The sequence below is a fragment of the Abrus precatorius genome, unplaced genomic scaffold, assembly GCF_003935025.1.
Source record: "Abrus precatorius isolate BTA unplaced genomic scaffold, Abrus_2018 Scaffold2, whole genome shotgun sequence".
Lineage (NCBI taxonomy): Eukaryota > Viridiplantae > Streptophyta > Magnoliopsida > Fabales > Fabaceae > Abrus > Abrus precatorius.
Window position 1 is genome coordinate 28,859,256 of NW_020874362.1, and position 20,186 is coordinate 28,879,441.

Consider the following 20,186-nt stretch of genomic DNA (forward strand, 5'->3'; position numbering starts at 1 on the left):
CTTCAGCCAAAAATCCTCAAATGGCAATTTAAAAAAAATATTTTTGTAATTTTGTCAAAAGTTTCATATTTTTTATATTTTAACATTTTTATTAATTTTATTGAAATAATATAAATGACTTTGCGGTAAATTCCATAAAGTAGTGTCGCCGTGGATTATCATCCAGGTATCTCTCTCTTTGCAAAACGACTCAAATTTTCCAATCTGTACAGAAAAAAAGTAATCTTGTAAATCAATATTATTATTTAAAATAAGATGTATCCTCATGTACCACAAAAAATACTCATAACTGAAAAACTATTTTGAAAGTTAGGCCCAAGGGGGTGGGTATTTGGAGCCTCATGCACATTATTTCATTTAACTCCAGGAATTAATAAACCTTGTCTTGTCGACTCAAACCCAACCCAAACCGAAGCTTCACTTTCTCTCTCTCTAGCTTTCGCTTTCGTTTTCTGGTTCCGATTTAGGGCACTCGAACTCGCTCTTTGACTCAGAACGTTAGCTCTGATCTGCTTCTCAGGTACTCTCTCTTCCTATTCGCTTCGACGCCGAGTTGATTCTGACTCATCCCTACTTCGATCTACTGTGTTCGCTACTTCATCATTTCCTTTGTTTAGATCCTCGTTGTGCGTCACTGTTTCGTCTCTCGTAACTTTATATGCTTTTATTCAACTTCTTAAGCTTCCAATTTAGGTGTATTTTTTAATTCTAATTTGATTAGGCGAAGTGAAACTCTGTTGCAAATGGTAGTGTGGTGTAATTTTTTAATGCAATTTGTTATGTACTGTTTCCTTGCGAGGTTGAAGAATTGGATTGAGTAGTACGCAATTGAAAATTTAACGTGTTTAAGTGTTTATAATTTGTTGCTCTCGATTTATCAGTATGCTGTTGTATGTTGGCAATTTGTTTTGCAATGGTTTCTGCATCGCAAATTTTTTCCGCTTTGGTATCAACATGAACAAATGAAATAAACTTGAAATTAGTTTAGGGTTTGCACATCCTTACTACAGCTTTAAGGTTGTCATAATTCGTTAATTTTTTTCATTCACAAGAAGGGAGTTAAAATATATGTCGGTTATCTTTGCCATGGTTTTAAGTTGTGGCTGGAATCACGGTTTCTCTGTGAACGAAGAATTGTGCCGTGCGGTTAATGTGGTTGCAGGAATTGGGATTATTGTGATGGGGCTAGTGCATCTCTCTTGTTTGTTTGTCTTGAAGTTGTGTGATGTTTTTAATCTTATGGAGACGTGAGCTGGTTGTATAGAGTAGCATGTTTAGTCACAAAGTATTGAGGCCCTGTTTGTATATAAGTTACAAGATCAATTCTCACACGTTCCAATAAAAAAAACGTGGTTAAGATTAGTTTAGGCACCACGTCAATCGCATTCAATAATTCAAAATGAACTGTACTAAACTTTAAACCAAATGGGCACTAACTGGTAGACCCTTAATGACTCTCATGTTAGTTTGGTTTAGTTTGTTGTATTATTCGATGCTTACAAGTTACTGTATTGCATCATGTCTAATGTCTTTTATGCCATGTTATCCTATTTAGGTTGTTATTTGGTTGCAAGGAGACGCTTTTCAGATTGTTAAAGGAGGACTGTTTTCAGCAAGGAATGGTTTTTGGCTTCACCTTTTGAAATTCATGCGATGTCAGGGTTACTTAATGTATTCCCTTAAGTCTTGAAAAGCTCCCCCCTTCCCTATCCTTGATTTACTTTTCATCCTTTCAAAACTATTTTCAATGTTTGATATTTCCTTCTCCACTTTGGCATGGTCAAGTATACCAAATTGCTGTAATGTAGTATTTTGATTTATTTTCTTCAAGAGCTTTGACTTTTCTCTTGCTAGATTGAAGTTGATGGGTTATGTTGGGATTTATATGATTCTGTTCTCAATTTTGAGTTACAAATTTCAGCTTCATAATGTCATTTCATTCATGTTAAACTCCTCAACATTTCTAATTGTTGCTCTGATTGGTATGTGATGCGCTGTATACATGTGTGGTTACATGACGCTTTGAGTTTTTTAAGGGGAGTACATGGGTTACAACTTACAATCTATCCCCACACCTCAACATGCCATTTGTTATAATATTCATGTGCTTTATGCATTGAGTGTATACTGGTATTTAAAATGTTTAACCAAAATTTTGACCAAGGAGATTTTAGAGCTTTGAGATATGTGATGAACTATCCAAGGGGACAATGACATCTACTCAAAGACTAGGTTATTTGGTTGCAGCAGAATAGTAGGATGTTCAGGGAGTGAGTGCCAGGAGGAATTCTCAAATACTAAAAATATATTTGGTCTTATTTTTTCATTTAATCTTTAATATTTTTTGATAGCTTTTTTTATTTATTTATTTATTTATTTATTTTTTAATGTTTTTGACTACTAGCAATTGCCTCTATGCATGGTTAGAAAATTACATGCTGTCATAAGACATTGATTCCCACTTCTAGATTTTATTCTTTTTATCATGTTCATCTCAAATTTAAATCAAAGAGTTTTCCTTGCAGTCTTCTCTGAATGGATCTGCTTCGAATCTTCCAGATGGTGCTGGACGGTCTTTTGCCTCATCATTTTCTGGTCAGTCTGGTGCAGCCTCCCCAATTTTTCATCACACTGGTGGGGAGCTTTTGCTGGATTTACTTCATTTTATCTTTCCATGTAGTTGTATAATTGCTCAGTTCCTTCTGCAGGAGCTATTCAAGGATTGCACAATATTCATGGGAGCTTTAATGTTCCCAATATGCCCGGTACGCTCACATCAAGAAACTCAACTATAAATAGTGTTCCATCAGGGGGTGTTCAACAACCCACTGGAAGCCTTTCTAGTGGAAGATTTGCATCCAACAATATCCCCGTTGCTTTGTCTCAGGTATTTCTTGTGTCGTGCTTTTGATTTTAGACACTTGGATGGTAATAGCTGAAATTTTGAGCATATTTTCACCTCTTGTCATTTTATTTTTGCTGCTATGTTATTTACCAGCTTTTCATCTGTCTCAATTATCTTTGCAGCTATCTCATGGAAGCTCCCATGGACATTCAGGAGTCACCAATAGAGGAGGTATAAGTGTTGTGGGAAACCCTGGATTTAGTAGTAGCACAAATGGAGTTGGTGGTTCTATTCCTGGGATTCTTCCTACATCTGCTGCAGTTGGTAACCGAAATGCTGTTCCAGGATTGGGAGTATCCCCAATTTTGGGAAATGCAGGTGGTCGAATCACAAGTTCTGTGGGAAATATGGTTGGAGGGGGGAATATTGGAAGGACTGGTGGAGGATTGTCTGTGCCTGGTCTTGCTTCTCGTCTGAATTTGGGTGCAAACAGTGGATCTGCTGGTTTGGGTATGCAAGGACAGAATCGATTGATGAGTGGTGTACTTCCACAAGGTATGTGTTTTTATAGTCACTAGTGCATTAATGGTGTGAAAGTAATTTTTCTTCCGAGGGTTTCTGATTGCAGAGAAGTTATTCTTCATAGTTAGTTTCAATTTCTTATAAAAAGATTTATATATTTATTCCAAACTTTGTTGTAATTATTCCTTTACATATAAAACTCCTTTTTAAGGATAACCTTTTCTCGTCCTACTAGCTCAATATCTTGGACGCTGTTTTACTGCACTTTCCTTGCATCAGTTAATGAGTGGTTTGGGTGTTTTTTAGAAGTTAGTCACTTACAAGTTGCTGCAGGGATGGGTCAACATAATTTGATTTCTGCAGTCATGGTCCTAGTTGTGGGAATTACTTGTTATTTCTGTCTGTCTAATTGTCTATTTCTCACGTTTTATGATAGGAGATGCGTGTTCCTTCATGCTATGAACATGTATTTTTGTTTATTTCTCTTCTATTAAAGATGTTGTAAAAATAAAATAGTGCTTTATCCAGCTTTTCTTCCTCCTGTTTGTTATATGGAATATTTGCATATGAAATTTACCTTAATCGAAGCAATTCTATTCTCCCTCGCCATAGTGATTGTGAAATCTTATTTTTTATTTTTTGAGAAGTGGATCACATTGTATTAGTTGTCATCATTTGTATTTGGTAGCAAATGCCAAAACTGCCATGGGGAAATGATGGATAGTGTTATCAAGGCCAAAAAACCTATAATTTTTGGGTGTAGTTCTCCGTATTGATATGAATGGCAAGATTGTGAACATTTTGGGCTATTTTTCTGTAAATGATATCTGTATATCATTTGAAACGCAGAACTGAACTCATAAAGTAAGAAGCCCAATGGCCGAAACAGGGGTAATGGGAGTTCCGGAGAGTATTGCCATTTGCCAGCCATTTTCACTTTGGCCACTATTTTCATGTGTTTGGCGAAAGTATATTCATGTTGAAGACACTTGGGGTGGTGGTGGTGGTTTGTAGGACCCTCTGGACCACATCATTCTGCTATGTTGAGCATCCTAACAAAACTGGTCACTGTTGTCCTCAACAAAAGCAGCAAGTCTGCAATTGTTTACATTTGTTGTGGGAAATTTATTATCTTAGGCATTGCTACAATATTTTTGTTTAATGATATAAAAGAATGTTTCTTGATGTGATGTTTGTATGTTGTTACTTTGGTGGAAAGATGTGATTGAACAAGTATTTAAAAACTACTGCTCTGCTTGTTTCAGATTTATATGAGATCCATGATAAAATCATTTGTACGTTTGATGCATGTTGAATATGTAAATTTTTTTCTCTTTAATAGAGTTGGTTGTGATATCATCATCTTGCTCCAGGATCTCCACAGGTAATTTCAATGCTAGGAAATTCTTATCCTAGTGCTGGAGGTCCACTTTCTCAAAGCCATGTTCAAGCAGTAAGTAACTTGAACTCTATGGGGATGTTGAATGATGTAAATTCCAACGACAACTCACCTTTTGACCTCAATGACTTCCCTCAACTGACAAGTCGACCTAGTTCTGCTGGAGGGCCTCAAGGACAATTAGGTATGCCAAGAAAAATTATGTTTTGTGCTTGATATATTTGTTCACCTTATTCAATATAGAATGATATAAACAAAAAATTTCAGGATCTTTACGGAAACAGGGTCTTAGTCCCATTGTTCAACAAAACCAAGAGTTCAGCATTCAAAATGAAGATTTCCCAGCTTTACCAGGATTCAAAGGTGTAGTATGTTGTTTGACCAAGATATATGACCTAATTTGTTACTATGCATTTCTTGTCAGCAATTTTGGCTGCTCTAGTACTACTACATAGTTATATAATTTCCTTCTGTTATGGGGGTTAAAGAGGTGTATTCTGAGAGATGAGTTGTACTATGACACTTGCAATATCTATTTAGGGAGGTCTTTTGGATCTGTATGCATGTTTATTTTCAGTGCTTGGCTTTATTCCCACATCTTTTGTTTAGTTTTGATAGGTATATGCACCACTGCTCTCTGTGCCAAGTTCATAAGCATCTGTACCATCTGTTAATATTTTGTGAGGGTGCTTCTCTAAATTATGCAAAATAATTAATCACTTCCTAGGTTTGTGCTGATGAATCTTACATTGCTTTGGTGGAAATGACAACTTAGTGATTTTCTAATTATTTTTGGTTATCTGTGTTTATTTACTGAATTCTGCTCAAGTTCTCAATTTACTTCAATATTTGTTGCTTATCATATTACCTGTGCAGGTGGTAATGCAGATTATGCTATGGATATGCACCAGAAAGAACAACTTCATGACAATGCTGTGCCAATGATGCAATCTCAGCATTTCTCTGTGAGTTACATGTTATAAAAGATTAAGAACTCATATATATACACATCCATTTATACAAAATTGATGGATAAAAAAAAATGTTTTCCTAAACTTCCATCCCTTCTATCTGCAGATGGGGAGGTCAGCTGGTTTTAGCTTAGGGGGTACATATTCATCACATCGCGCACAACAGCAGCAGCATGCACCTTCAGTCAGTAGTGGCAATGTTTCTTTTTCATCTGTTAACAACCAGGATCTTCTCCATTTACATGGATCAGATATTTTTCCATCTTCACATTCAACCTATCATTCACAGGTGTGCAAGTTTGTACTTGTGAATGGGAAACTTGTTTTTGAATGTATAAGTCTCTCTCTTAGTTAGCTTGTCTTTCAAGTTGAAGTGCCTGCTTAAACTGAAATTATGTGTTTCCCACTGAAGCAGTAGTCCTGACATTCTAATCACTTCTGGATTTTGGTTTAGACCAGTGGACCTCCTGGAATTGGATTAAGACCTTTAAATTCTCCAAATACAGTTTCTGGTATGGGTTCATACGACCAGCTTATCCAGCAATATCAACAGCACCAGAACCAGTCCCAGTTTCGCCTTCAAATGTCAGCTGTAAATCAATCTTTTAGGGATCAGGGCATGAAGTCTATTCAAACTGCGCAATCTACACCTGATCCATTTGGTTTGCTTGGCTTGTTAAGTGTGATCAGGATGAGTGATCCTGACCTGACATCTCTTGCTCTTGGAATTGATCTTACTACATTAGGGTTAAATTTGAATTCATCAGAAAATCTTCACAAGACCTTTGGGTCCCCGTGGTCAGAAGAACCAGCTAAGGGTGATCCAGAATTTAATGTGCCGCAATGTTATTATGCCAAACAGCCACCTGCTCTACATGTGAGATTTATTTTATTATTTTCTACAATTTCATTTCCTTATTTCCAAACCTTTGCTTTGGACTAACTGTTTATTGTTGCATGATGCAGCAAGGTTACTTTTCAAAGTTTTCAGTGGAAACACTGTTTTACATATTTTACAGGTGCCTTTAAAATCTGAAATATTATGTGCTTTTTTATTGACTTGCTTAATATTATAATTAAATATTAAAAAATCATCTTTTTTGCAGCATGCCCAAAGATGAAGCACAATTATACGCCGCAAATGAGCTGTATGCACGTGTCCTTTTTTGTCGTTTCTTTTTATTTTTTGAATGGTTTGGGTTTATTTATTTTGGGATTTTTACAATTTGGGAACAATCAATTTGATGAGTGGTTAATTAAGTAATGCATGATTAACACATTAACCACTTATCCAGTTTCAGTATTCGTAAATTTAAAATATTTTGACAGGAATTTCTAAATTGCAATTATCTTAAATTTTTTTCCCCAATTAACTAATTTCTAACCAGGTAATGGTTATTTCTCAGTTACAACAGAGGTTGGTTTTATCACAAAGAACATCGTATGTGGTATATAAGAGTTCCCAACTTAGAGCCACTGGTTAAAACAAACACATACGAGAGAGGATCTTATCACTCTTTCGACCCAAACCTTTTTGAAATCGTTCACAAGGTTTGTTTTCGTATATAGTTTTGTAGTGGTGTTCTTCAACTCTTTTCCTCCTGCTCACATGATATTATTTCTTTCCCCAAGCAATGTTCTGTTTTTAGCCTCTAATTTACAACCTCCTTGCAGGATAATATTGTTCTTCATTACGAAATGTTGGAAAAGAGACCGCATCTGCCTCAACATTGAGGAGGAAACAAAACCTTTATTGTAAAGTTTCGATTATGGATTTAAATCCTCAGGAAGTCATTTTGCAGCATTAGTATTCAATTTGGCGTTTCTTGCAATCTTGTTGATTTAGTGATCCAAGCTAGTATATTTTTTCTTCCTCTTGCCCTAATACGAACAATAATTACGTACATAGGTGTTAGGATAACGTAGCTGGCTGACAAGTTTATCTGCCCACTAGCTAAAATACACGCAGTAAAACACCTGAATCGAAATTGGAATAGTGACTCGGAGTTTATTCTCCTCTTTCTGAAATAATTAGTCTGAATCTGTAGGTAAAATGTTGTATTGACTGGCTTGACTGGGAGTCGGTCATATATTATCAAATCTGGTCTAATTGATCAAAATTGGATAAAAGATGGTGGCTAAAACCCATTTAATTGGTAATCTTTTACTATTATTTTTCAATATAGATTTATAAGTATGGATTGTTATAATATAATTTTTTAAATATTTTTTTTAGCTTTTTGTATATGTTTATTTAAATTAATTCAAGTTTTTACATAATTATATTTTTTTATTGGTTTTTTAATCAATATATAACATTGAAGATGTATTTAATTTTATTATTAGTCTGATTGTAAAATGTCAATTAGGACTGCTTGATCGTGTGTTCGAGAACAAATTTGTTCAGAAAATAATCAATTCTTTCAGTAACCTAATAAATATTTTTCTAAACATCTGTAATCATGCCTCGCTCTCTCCCTTCATCGAAAACAACTTGGAAGTTTATTATATTTGTGCATTTTACGTAAGGTAGTATTATACTCGCTGTGGGATGGTTACCCGGATTATTTGATTATGTTTAAGCTTTAATAACATGTTACTATGCCGAATAATGGATTTCAAGGATCGGTAATTGTGAAGCGGTTCCCGAATGCATTCGTGGCCATTGCAATCTGTATGAAGATTAGACCCGAGTATTAAACTATATCAGGAAAATAGTAATCAACCAATGGAATTTGAAACCTTAAATAAACGCCTTATGACAGAATCATTTGGTTAACAACGAGAACGATTTGAAAGTGGGAAAAGTTCAGGAAACTTTAGATTTTGACTTGAATAGACCAGGTTATACAAGCTGTGCACACTTAACTAATTAAGAGCTAGAATGTAATTACTTCAGAATAATTGAGACAAATTTGGTGATTATTAATATAAAATGATGAAATGCCATTTGGTAGTCGGTTTAGTCTATATACAATTTCTATAAACTAGGTCTACTCAAGAATTTCTCATTCAGAAAGAGTTTATAAAACATTATACCTTACAATTATCAAACAACTATAAATCGTCGGGCAAGAAGTTTTCCTGCGACAAAACTAAAGGGAAGCAGCGTAAACTAGAGTAAAATGAATAGCCAAAAAATCTAATCTCCTAGAATTGTCTACCCTAGCAAAATGCAAATTTTCCAAGGCTTTTGCACCTCAGAAAATAGACAACACCAAATTAGCGCAACCTTACAATGAAGCCCGATTCAGATGGTCAGTTTGGCTAACAAAATATTTATGAAGATTGTGAGGTGCTCAAAACCAAGCGTTTGAGGTCCACCATTTGGCTCTCCAGTAGCTCCCTTTTACTCAAAATCCTATCAGATGCACAACCCTCTTCCTGTAAGGGAAGAAAATAGTTTACAATCACTGGATTATTCCAATTATTCAAACTAATCTACCTATTGAATTGGGTGATCAAAACATTCACCAACATGACCCCCTCCTCCCCAAAGAAATATTGAGAGAAAGTAGTAATTGAAGTATTGCTTTTCGGGATTATCTGCTGTTTAAAATAAGTTAACTGAAATAAGGTGTTTTCAGCTGCTGCTTCTTTCATTTAATTTTTTAAAATGCTTCAAGTAAAAGAGCTCATGCAGAAGCAGGAAAGGAAAAAATATCTTATCTAGCTATTTAAAAAAAAAATGTTAGAAAAATTGAAGGAGAAAATTTAATTTGAAAGCGCTAGCCAAATTATGTACAAAATGTAAAAACAGTATGCTAGCCTTATTTGATAGCTAGACCATAACTTGAAGTACTTCGATGTTTTACTTAGAAGAGACAAAAAATTATTAAGATCAAATTTGATGTGACATGCAATGAGGAAGAATGAATAAGTAATCACTCACATCACTAGGTGCAGCTGCTAATAGTGCCAAAAGAGTCACTGTGGCAGTTTGATAATCAATTAAAATTTTGTTTGCTGACTCATCTAGCTTGTCCTGACAATTAGCACACAAATACAATTAGGGACTATACAATTTGGTATTATACTACTAAAGTTTTTTCTAGTTAAGTGTCAATGCATATCTAAATCAACTAACAGAAAGAACAAACCTTTAAATGGGAAATAGCAACAGAAATGGCCCTTCCAGGAGCTTGAAGGGCTTTATGGTAAACCTATTCACACAAGCATCCAATGTTATAATGGAGGGGGGGGAAAGAGGGAGGGAGGGGGGGGGGGGGGCAAAGAAGCACTTAAATTACCTGGATATAAAGTAAAGACACAACTTTTGGCAAAAGTGAAACAGGGTCAGTCTCAGCAGAAACTTCAGATGTCAATTCCTGTTAGTAACAATGATAAAAGATAGTGTAAGAACATCCAAATGGTAGGGTATCATTACAAAATCTGACTGCAGCTTTATGCAGAGTTGCATAACTAACAAGTAATAAGGAGAATTACAATTTAAGAAATCAAGACAACTTATTAATTAACCATAAATTGCAACTTAATGTTTCCTATGCTGGAATATCTTCGATATTTATAGCAATAGCATACCATAAATATATGCTAGAATCAATTTAGGAGCAACCTTAGGAATTAATTTAGGATTAGTGTCCATATAACTAGGATTGAATCAATGTAATTAATACTAACATATATAGAGACCTATGTGGACACAATTTATCTCAATGTAAATTGTTCTTAGAATACTTCCGGGACTGTTTGATTTTAAAAATTGTTTTTGGTTTTCGTTGTTTTTAATTTTAATCGCAAAACTATCACTTTAATTTCATTCCATTTCTTGTTTCTAAAGTTTTGTACAAAAACACACTGAAAAATGAAAATAACTTTAATTTTCTTTTATTTTTTGTGTTTCCTGTGCAAATTTTTTAAAACAAAAAAATTACATGAAAACAAGGTGACAGATTTATGATTAGAAATGAAAACAGAAAATATTTTCTGAAACTAAGCAAAATCCCGCATATTCCCTAATTGAAAATGTTTGCAACAACTTAAATTTGAATTTTCCCTAACAGTTGTACAAAATAACTTATTCAATAATAATTTCGTCTGGAGTTTTTTCCAACCTCGTTTTAATGCCACAATTCCACAACCAACATCAACACCATTTATGTAAGAATTTAGTAAATTTTTACAAAATGTAAGCACAAATACCTTTCGATATGAATGTAAAAGTGTTCTTTCTAGTTTCTTGTCAAGCTTTTTCAAAGGCAACCCACTGGAAAATGATCAAACCATGTATTAGGGTTCACGTCAGGACAGAAGCATAGGAGGTCAAGTCAATGCCAAAAGTTCTACAAACAAAAAATAGACACCTTACCTCTCTTCTGTTACCATTCTAAAAGCACCCATGAATATGTCAACGCTCTGTTGTATTGAATACTCAAATATTAGTTATACTACCAAGAAATCAGACAGGATAATAAGTTTCATGGTATAACAAGATATTTCCAGTCAACAAGCTGCAATTGTGAATTGAAAAATGATGTAAACCTACACAATGAACCTTAACAATGAGAATTGCCTCTAAATTAAAAATGCCAACCTTTCCTTCCAATGCTTCTATAACAGCAAGAGCCTTGTTTGCAAGAGCTCCTGGAAAACTCTTAGACTGCAAAAGAAAAATATAAGAAGGAGATTTGAAGTCAATTTGTGTGCTCCCACCAAATGATCTTCAGCAAAAATATGAGATTAATACAAAACTTGTGTCACACACCAAAAGTATGCATATAATTATGCCAAATAATGCCTTATTCTTACAATTGCAGTTCTCTCTCCAGGACTAAGTGAAACAGATTCAGAATCTGGAGCTTCCTGCACATCCACTCCATTCTTTAATTTGTTGTGCACATCCTGCAGATAATGGATCCAGTGTTAGATTTAGAACTTATTAAAACTTGAAAAAACATTAAAAAAATGACTTAATGGATATAATACCAAGTTATGGAGAAGCATATCCACCATAGGAGCTGCTACTGTCCTTAGTAAATGCCTATGCAAAACAACCTGGGCATCTTATATGCATTAACTTATTTTGTTTCATCAGTGAAATAACACCTTCAAATTTCAGATAACTAAATAAAACTTACAGAAGTTGATTGATCATCTTCAAACAATTCCAAGGCTTTTTCATACAGCTGCATGTTTAAGAATGACTGCCAGAAAAACAATCAATCAGTATATTACATTTTAAAGTCCAAAAATTTTATGTGTCTGGATAAATATCCTTGAATGAAAGAAGAAAAGAAAGTTACATAAAGACAGAAAATAGTGGATGTAGAGAAAACAAAAAATGGTACTTTAGTGGTCAAACCTCATCAAGTTTCTTCTGCAAATTATCAAGCAAACGTTTCATTCTTTCTGCATTGTTTGTAAGCAACGCCTTCTTTTTCTCCATCCAAGAACTGATTATTGTAGGCCTTAATTGGTTAGCCAAAGGCTTAAGAATTGTTTCAGGATCATCTATACCTATCAATTTATAGCACTGCATTAGAGAACATTGGGTAACATGTATAGGAAAAAGAACAGATTTGAAATCAGAATCAGCAGACCTTGTTCTTCAAAATCAGGAACCAATGTAGTAATTTTCTGCATGATCCATTCTTCTGAGGGACCAATGTTATCCTCTTTTCTAGAACCTGTCTTTGAATCCGATGTCTGTGATGATGCATCCTTACCCCTTTTCTGGCTTTTCTTAGATTTTGTTGAGGTTTGTTCATGGTTATCTGCACCACTGTCAGATAGATTTGTTACTGGATTCCCTGTGGCTTTCCCCTTTTTCTTCTTTGTTCCTTTATCAGCATGCTTGTTGGCACCAACATCACTCACCATCTCATTGCACTCATTCAAACGGCTTGAATCATTCCCTTTCTTAGCTTCATTGGCTACTTGTAAATCACCAGGCATCATCATAGTGCCAAAAGACCCTGAAATACCTAATGTCTCCAATTCTTTCACCATGCGATCACAGATGTCCTAGTAAATGAGGAATAGAGAAATATACAGGCAGCAGGAAATCAATGATAAAAAAATAGTTGCAGATAGATATTTTTTATTCAACAGCAACTTTGATCTTTGACTTTGAGCACTTAAACAAGAAATGAGAGAAGATATATGTTACAAACCAAGTATCCCAAAACCTTAAACTATTAGGTGAACTTCATACATGAATGAGTGGCAATTTGCTGAACCAAATGTGTAAGCAAATCTAATAAACACATGCCTAGCTTCTTAATTTTTGTTCTCATTGGCAATACTAACTAAGAAAATATGTTGATTGATCCAATCTATTAAATAAATTTAAACCAATCTGCAAACTGGACATCAGCAGTAGCATTTGCACCACAAAATGGGTGATGTGGTCTTTAAAATTAATAAATTAAGTTGATGATTATATGGCTATATCAAATGCCACAACACACCTTTATAAAGCTGCTGCTCAACACATAAAAATCTCCAAAAATGTGTGCTTTGTTAGACTGCAAAGGAAATAAAGTTTATTAAAACATAACAAACCAAAGCTGAGCATAAATTTACAGGGTGGTTGAATATCACCTTAAGACCATTTTGAACAGATTGACACAGAGACAGCACTTTAGATGCATCTTGAGGTGTAAAAGATGAGGGCAATAAGGAAAGAGAATCACTCCTGCAACATCATATATCAGGCAGGATACAGCTTTGAAAAAATTGCCTTCCATAGAGTAAACATAACTTGCTGTAATTTTTGGAAACAATGTTGAGAAAATCTTGCATTACATCTCACATCGAATAAGGATTTTCACAGAAATTAACAGAATATTTCAGCATCAAAATTTCAAAATCCAAAGACAACATATGGAAGTATTTATAGAGGCCCTGTCTACAACTAGAGAGAGAGTGAGAGAGAGAAAGTAAAATAGAGAAAACATGATCAGTCATTATCATCCAGTTTTAAAGTTGTGCATATTAAGCATTGACTGATGTTGAACAAGCAAAGTAGAGCTCACATAAGAACATGTTTTATAGTCTAATTTGGATTTTGATATCTATTTTTGCTAAGCCAACATCTAGGTGATGCAGAAATATATACCTATTATAAATTTTATAATCTTAGATACGAGAGATAGATGAGGAATAAATATATCACAAAGTTCACAACAGTCATCCACCAAATTACAAAGTCATCACCACATCCATAACAATAATTCAAATTTTATAGTTTCTACTGATATACTGTATAACTTTAATGTGAGGATCTATTGATGGTGTTAAAACCTAGCTCAATTTAGTAATGTAGAAAGGACTTAAAACAGAAACTGAGGATAAAAGGAAAAAAAAATGTCAATGTCCTTACCAGCTACCACGCTCGAGAGCATCCTCAGTAGCAGCATCTAGCATCTCAATCATAGATGGGTGAACAAATGTTGTAACTAGAGGTTTGCCTTCAGGATATCTGGACTAAATTGGATTGTGCAAACTTAGGCTTCATTAACTATGCTAGGGAAACAAGTTCTACAAATATTTATTGCACATATCTCTATGATCCTAATAGTTATTTAGAAAAAGAATGAACATAAGAACAATTTAGTTACCTGCAAGAATTGAATGGGCTGGGGAATTCCAAGTTTGTGCAGAGCCTCATAGCTGATAAAAGAATTCTATAGCATACAAAAAAATAAAAATAAACAAATTAGCAGTTCGGAAAATTTCCTTCCCAAACAGAGGGTGAGAAGGTCAAAGTACAAATTTACAAAGAATAAACAGGTAAAAGTCTCAGTGTACAAGTCCAATCTAACCAGCTTGTAAAGACAGTTATATAGCTCTGATCAATGGATTATATACTAGAAATAGGTAAAGCTTTGGTATCTTAAAAAGGGAAAAATGAGAGAAGTGAGAGTTCACACCTGTGAAAAGAATGAATCTACGAATTCCTTTTGAGCAACAGCAAATACCTGTTGTGTGAATAAGAAGTGGAAAGTCATAAAAAATTATTTCTAAACATAGAAATAGGAGCTAAATATATTTCCGCAAGACATTTGCCATAGCAGTTGAGTACTTCTACCGAAAGGCACCATCAGTCCAAGGATTATAGAGTAACAAACTGGAAATGGAAGACATAAAAGAATATGGAAATCCTCCCAATTATTGCCAATTGAACATTAGGTGGATCAAGAGATGAACCACTCCATGCCAAAATAAAATATCAGAACCATAATCATGGAATCACTCTAACAATGTGTAATGGATTTCAAAACATGTCACTTACAGCAGGCGTCCAATGCACTCCTGCACGAAGTGACCCTAGAATCTCGCCTTCCTTCACAAGTCCATTAAACAAAGACTGAAAGAACGATCCTTCAACAGCCAAACCGCTGGTTCCATCCATTTCTTGCAGTAACTGCTGCAACGAGCTCCATAACACCGTCAAATTTGTTGGAACCGTGATGCCCCGCGCAGCACCTCGAACCATGGCACTAACACGAGCTACATAGGCAGGAGTATACAACTGTCCACCTTCAAGCCTTCCCTTCACCTATATTCTCAAAATCCAACACTTATCAAACCACATTTTCCACTGAATCATTCCAAATTTCACACCGCACATATTCAAACCAACACACAAACAAACTCACCATAGTGCCCAGGCGCGGCTCCAACATGGACGCAACCAAGTCTAAACCAACGTTCAATTGCGCAGCGAGTTCCGTCAGCGCAATTTGACTACATTCTTGAAGCCTCTCATTAATCTCTTCAGCAATTGAATCCCAGTAAGACTCAGACATGATCTCGCCTTGAGTCAACATCAATTCTCGGTGATCCGTTACTACGTTCTGAGCCTGCTTCTCCACATAAAACAAGTCAACTCCAGTAGCGTCAGCGAGATCGATCAAAGAAACACGCCCTAATTTCTTCACCTCAGCCACCATCTCGTTCCTCAGTTGATCCTGAAAGTAATGTATACGCAAGCGATCAAATAAATAATCTTTCGGTTACGATCAAGTGTAAAACAATGAACAGAGTGATAATAGATAATTGTTAATCGAATCCATTGGAAATGAAAATTGCGAAGTCGGAAACCTAATTGGAGAAAAAAGGAAGAAGCGAAAGCGTACGAGAGTGATGTACTCTTTGCCAGAGACAGTGTAGAGAAGCTCGAAATCGATGATTTGGAGATGCTGCAATTTTTGGACCAATTCGACGACGTTTCGCTCCGATAATCGGATACTGGACTTCGCTTGCTGCGCGAACTCGAATTGTCGCTGCAGTTCAAGCAATTCGTCGTCCATGTTTCGATCTCCGATCACGAACGCACCGAATAGTATTGCAATGCGTTTCTCTTTCGCTCTTTCGAGCTTTCAAATTCAATTGAGCGTTTTGATCCCTCAAATGTTCTTTCGATATTTCGTGAGGACTGCAATTGTGTTAGGGGAAACTTTCACCCTTTGTTGAAGAATGATTTTGGATTGAGCGACGAATTGTATTTTGCCCTGAATAAATGTAATTTTTTATTCTTAAATAATCCGAATAATGTTTCTTTTGTCAAAATTACTTTTAATATAAAATATTTAAACATAGATAGGATTACTCTAAATTTAATAGGATTTGTTAATAAAAAGGTTTTTATCTTGGTAAAGTGAGTCCGAAATGAAACTATGCTAATTTTTTAATTACCATAATTTATTTATTTTCCTCGACTAACTATAATATATCAGGGGAAGGAATGTTAACTATATTTTTTTACACACCACTAATTAATAGAAAAAATTTATAAAAATTATAAAAATATAAGAAAAAATATAAAATTAAAAGTGAAAAAAGAAATAATTTTTTTAATTTTTTACACACTACCAATTTTTATATTTTTAAATATATTTTAACTAATAATTAAAAATATGTTAAAAATAAAATATATTGCTAGCATTCTTTGTGTATCAAAGTTGTTAGGATGGGTCAATTCACATTTTTTTTCTTTTCTATTTTTAAGTAAAATGCTTCAGGTTATAACGTTTGGAATTAATGCTTCTAGTATTTCAGGAAAATGAAATGAAATGCGATCAAACTAAAATGATTCATCGCAATATCAACATTTAGTACCTTTTTTTGTTTTCTTGCTTGGCGAAGGAACTTCCATTGAAATCAAAGAAAAGATGCCACGGAACTGGTTGAGGTGATGTTGTTGGACCAAATTTTTTGGGTCCAGAAGTTATCTTTTAGTCAAAGGGTCCATAAAATTGTTGAACAGGTTAGATAGATTATTATAAGACATTATCTGAGCCTATAGATCCTTCAATTTTCTCACCTTGCTCGTTATTTTTCACGACCAAAAAGAAGTGGCTTAAATAAGTTATGAAATTTAATTATAGATGAACAAATTAGAGAAATTAAAATCTCCTCTTAGATAAAATGATAGACTAAACTCTTTATTTTGGTTCCTGAGAGAGTTTACATTTGTCATTGTATTCTTTGAAAAATTTTAAATGTCACGTTAATTCTTGATTTTCATTTTTGTTGTTCATTTTAGTCTTTAAATGCAAACTTTATTTACAAATTAACAAATAGTAACATAAAGTTAACATGTCACGTTCAGTGTTATAGCAAAAACCTAATTAACAAAAACGACATCGTTTTGAAATATTTGGATGTTGAGTTACTTTCTCTCCATCTACCTCTTTTACCTCCCAATATTTAGTACTTTGTTTCTTTCTATTTTTTATATCAAACAATTTTATCGGCTATCAAATTTCAGTTATTTTTCTTCTTCAATACTTGTGTTACTTTATACTTTCATCAGAAGTTTATAAGAATAATGATACCTTATAATCTCTTACACCAGAGAATTGAACCAAATGTGAACAGTTGTGAGTGGCTAATGAATGTTTACACGTTTGTTCTAGTTGGTATATTAGTTTTGTTGAGAAAGAAAATATTGAATCTGTGTGTTTTAGGGCACAGCGGAGTTATTCAAATTTATAGGAAAAAGTACATAATTGCAAAATATATATTTACTATATTTACAAGATTCTAATAGATTCTAACACTTCCCCTCAAGCAGGAGTATATAGGTCATATGCACCAAGCTTGTTACATATGTTACATATGTCTACTAATTGATCATGGAAATTGACAAACTTAGTAGATATTTCTCCGGACATGACTTTCTTTCTGACAAAGTGGCAATCAATTTCAATGTGCTTTGTTCTTTCATGAAATACTAGATTTAAGGCAATGTGCATGGCGGCTTGATCATCACATATAAGTGACATATGTGTTACTTCGTTGAAGCAACTGTTTGAGCTATATAAGCTCCTGACTTGCTATAGCTATAGCTCAATACTCCGCTTCTGCACTGGACCAGGCTACAACATTTTGCTTCTTACTTTTTTAAGAGACAAAGTTATCTCTGACAAATATACAGAATCCAGAGGTGGACCTTCTATCTATAGGATATCATGCCTAATCTACATCAGAATACCCCACAACTAGAGTGTGTCCTTTGTCTTCATACAAAAGATCCTTTCCTGGAGCTCTTTTGATGTATCGAACAATGCGCGTCACTGCATCCCAATGTTCCTTACATGGAGAGTTGAGAAATTGACTTACCACACTCACTGCGAATGAGATATCTGGACAGGTAACAATGAGGTAGTTCAGCTTCCCTACTAATCGTCTATACCTTTTAGGATCTAGAAGAGGCTCCCCTGATTTGGCAGGAGCTTGACATTGGGATCCATGGGAGTGTTGACTAGCTTGGAAGTTAACATTCCTTTTCCTTCCAGAATATCTATTGCATACTTCCTTTAAGAAATGATGATCCCATTTTTTGACTATGCTACTTCTATTCCTAAAAAATATTTGAGTTTGCCAAGACTCTTTGTTTGAAAATGTTTGAAGATATGTTGCTTTTACCTGTGCGATGCCATGATGATCACTACCCGTGATGACAATGTCATCAACATAAATAACTAGGTAGATGCAACCAGTAGGTGAGTGACGATAGAAGACAGAATGGTCAGCCTCATTCCAAGTCATGCCAAACTGTTGAATCACAATACTAAATCTGTTGAATTATGCTCTGGGTGACTGCTTGAGGCCATATAAAGATTTCTGCAATCGACATACAAGACCAGAGGACTCCCCTGAGCAATAAAGTAAGAAGGTTGCCCCATGTAGACTTCCTCAAGCAGATCACTATGTAAGAAAGCATTCTTGATATCCAACTGATAGAGAGGCTAATGACATATGGCAACAATGGACAGGAATAGTTGCACAAAGGGCAACTTGGGCATGGGAGAGAAAGTGTCGTCATAATTTAAGCCAAAGATTTAAGTATAGCCTTTGGCGATGAGACAGGCCTTAAGCTGATCAACCTTGCCGTCTGGACCAACCTTGACCGTATAGACCCACTGACAACCAACAACTGACTTCCTTGGTGGTAGAGGAATGAGGTTCCAAGTTCTACTATTCTATAATGCATACATTTCGTCTAGCATAGCTTGTTGCCATCCTGGATGGGCAAATGCATCACTTGCACTCTTAGGAATAGAAACACAAGACAAGGAAGAAAGGCAAGAATAATAGGAAGGAGAAAGACGATGATAACTTAAAAAAATATAATGAGGAGAAGGATTACGAGTAGAACGTATACCTTTTCAAAGGGTAATAGGAATGTCAGGTTCAGAAGCGGGACCAGAAGGTGAGGCGACAGAGGTGGCTCCAAAGATGAGTCCATGGTGTTGGTAGTGCTCGGTGGCTGGAATATAGGGCGAGTATGACACTGATATACCTGCAAAGGTGGAGGAGATGGGTGTGGAGGGGATGGAGACTCTTCTGGAGGATAGAAAAGGATTGAAATAGGGGCAGTCGTGGACGGGGAAGACTCGAAAATAAATGTTCTAAGCTCAAAGAATGGAATGGACTTAAAGAAAGTAACATCAGCAAAGATGAAATACCTGCGAAGAGTTGGAGAATAACACTTGTATCCTTTTTGAGATCGTGGGTATCCGAGGAAAACACACTTATGAGATTGAGGGGAAAGCTTGTCAATGTCGGGACCAAGAGTATGAGCAAAACATGTAGAACCAAAGACCTGAGGTGGTAAAGGATGAAGAGAGTGATTGGGGTATAGAACTTGATGAGGGATTTTACCTTGTAAAACAGAAGAAAACATGCAGTTAATGAGATAACACGCAGTAAGTACCACATCACCTCAAAATTGATGAGGAACATGAGAGTGGAGAAGAAAATTCTAAGTGATCTCAAGTATATGCCAATTTTTGCTTTCTACAACTCCATTCTGTTGGGGGGGGTATAAGGACAAGATGTTTGATATAATACACCATGAGATGCCATAAAGGTCTGAAACTGAGTAGATAGATATTCATGTGAATTATCACTTTGTAAAGTGCGAATAGGGATACCAAATTAATTTTTTTATTTCATAAAAGAAAGATTAAAAAAT

The 20,186-nt window shown here is 35.0% G+C and overlaps 2 protein-coding genes and 1 non-coding gene across 11 annotated transcripts; 1 reads left to right on the forward strand and 2 right to left on the reverse strand.

Moving 5' to 3' along the window:
- The first annotated feature begins 358 nt into the window (after positions 1-358).
- On the forward strand, positions 359-7,906 carry LOC113858840 (probable NOT transcription complex subunit VIP2). Of its 8 annotated transcripts, XM_027491610.1 has the most exons (15): positions 393-520; positions 1,556-1,671; positions 2,526-2,634; positions 2,709-2,887; positions 3,028-3,076; positions 3,191-3,400; positions 4,741-4,950; positions 5,034-5,129; positions 5,643-5,731; positions 5,844-6,026; positions 6,192-6,614; positions 6,704-6,756; positions 6,844-6,885; positions 7,144-7,288; positions 7,412-7,760. In XM_027491610.1, exons 2-15 carry the CDS (start codon positions 1,654-1,656, stop codon positions 7,469-7,471), a joined length of 1,866 nt encoding a protein of 621 aa, XP_027347411.1. In that variant the 5' UTR covers positions 393-520; positions 1,556-1,653; the 3' UTR covers positions 7,472-7,760. The 8 variants fall into 8 exon arrangements, 7 of the variants coding, with proteins under 7 accessions (XP_027347409.1, XP_027347414.1, XP_027347411.1 ...); XR_003503452.1 differs by having other exon boundaries at positions 359-520; positions 3,028-3,400; positions 7,126-7,288; positions 7,412-7,712; XM_027491608.1 differs by having other exon boundaries at positions 360-520; positions 3,028-3,400; positions 7,412-7,906.
- Positions 2,554-2,634, reverse strand: LOC113860459. The gene has a single exon (XR_003503911.1). It is a non-coding gene; the product is annotated as a small nucleolar RNA snoR35 (small nucleolar RNA).
- Positions 7,907-8,643: 737 nt separating the features above from the next.
- On the reverse strand, positions 8,644-16,217 carry LOC113858839 (E3 UFM1-protein ligase 1 homolog). 2 transcript variants are annotated; one of them, XM_027491607.1, is made up of 20 exons: positions 15,841-16,217; positions 15,361-15,672; positions 14,994-15,260; positions 14,632-14,679; positions 14,320-14,385; positions 14,082-14,185; positions 13,301-13,394; positions 13,168-13,224; positions 12,298-12,721; positions 12,060-12,214; positions 11,836-11,901; positions 11,684-11,752; positions 11,507-11,599; positions 11,292-11,357; positions 11,067-11,113; positions 10,901-10,964; positions 9,988-10,065; positions 9,838-9,900; positions 9,630-9,722; positions 8,644-9,121 (listed from the first exon to the last, which is right to left on the reverse strand). In XM_027491607.1, the coding sequence occupies exons 1-20, from the start codon at positions 16,012-16,014 to the stop codon at positions 9,017-9,019; spliced, it is 2,445 nt and encodes an 814-aa protein (XP_027347408.1). In that variant the 5' UTR covers positions 16,015-16,217; the 3' UTR covers positions 8,644-9,016. The 2 variants fall into 2 exon arrangements, 1 of the variants encoding a protein (XP_027347408.1); XR_003503450.1 differs by having other exon boundaries at positions 8,720-9,121; positions 11,067-11,145; positions 15,841-16,179.
- Positions 16,218-20,186: the final 3,969 nt, after the last annotated feature.

What these genes read in the sequence shown, in the direction of transcription:
- LOC113858840 (XM_027491608.1), top strand. An exon ending in AGCTTTACCAGGATTCAAAG is followed by an intron (nt 5,130 to 5,642) that starts GTGTAGTATGTT and finishes TTACCTGTGCAG; the next exon opens with GTGGTAATGCAGATTATGCT. An exon ending in ATTCAACCTATCATTCACAG is followed by an intron (nt 6,027 to 6,191) that starts GTGTGCAAGTTT and finishes ATTTTGGTTTAG; the next exon opens with ACCAGTGGACCTCCTGGAAT.
- LOC113858839 (XM_027491607.1), bottom strand. Translation starts at nt 16,014, where the DNA reads ATGGACGACGAATTGCTTGAACTGCAGCGACAATTCGAGTTCGCGCAG. An exon ending in AGCCGCGCCTGGGCACTATG is followed by an intron (nt 15,261 to 15,360) that starts GTGAGTTTGTTT and finishes TTGAGAATATAG; the next exon opens with GTGAAGGGAAGGCTTGAAGG. An exon ending in TCCTGATTTTGAAGAACAAG is followed by an intron (nt 12,215 to 12,297) that starts GTCTGCTGATTC and finishes ATAAATTGATAG; the next exon opens with GTATAGATGATCCTGAAACA.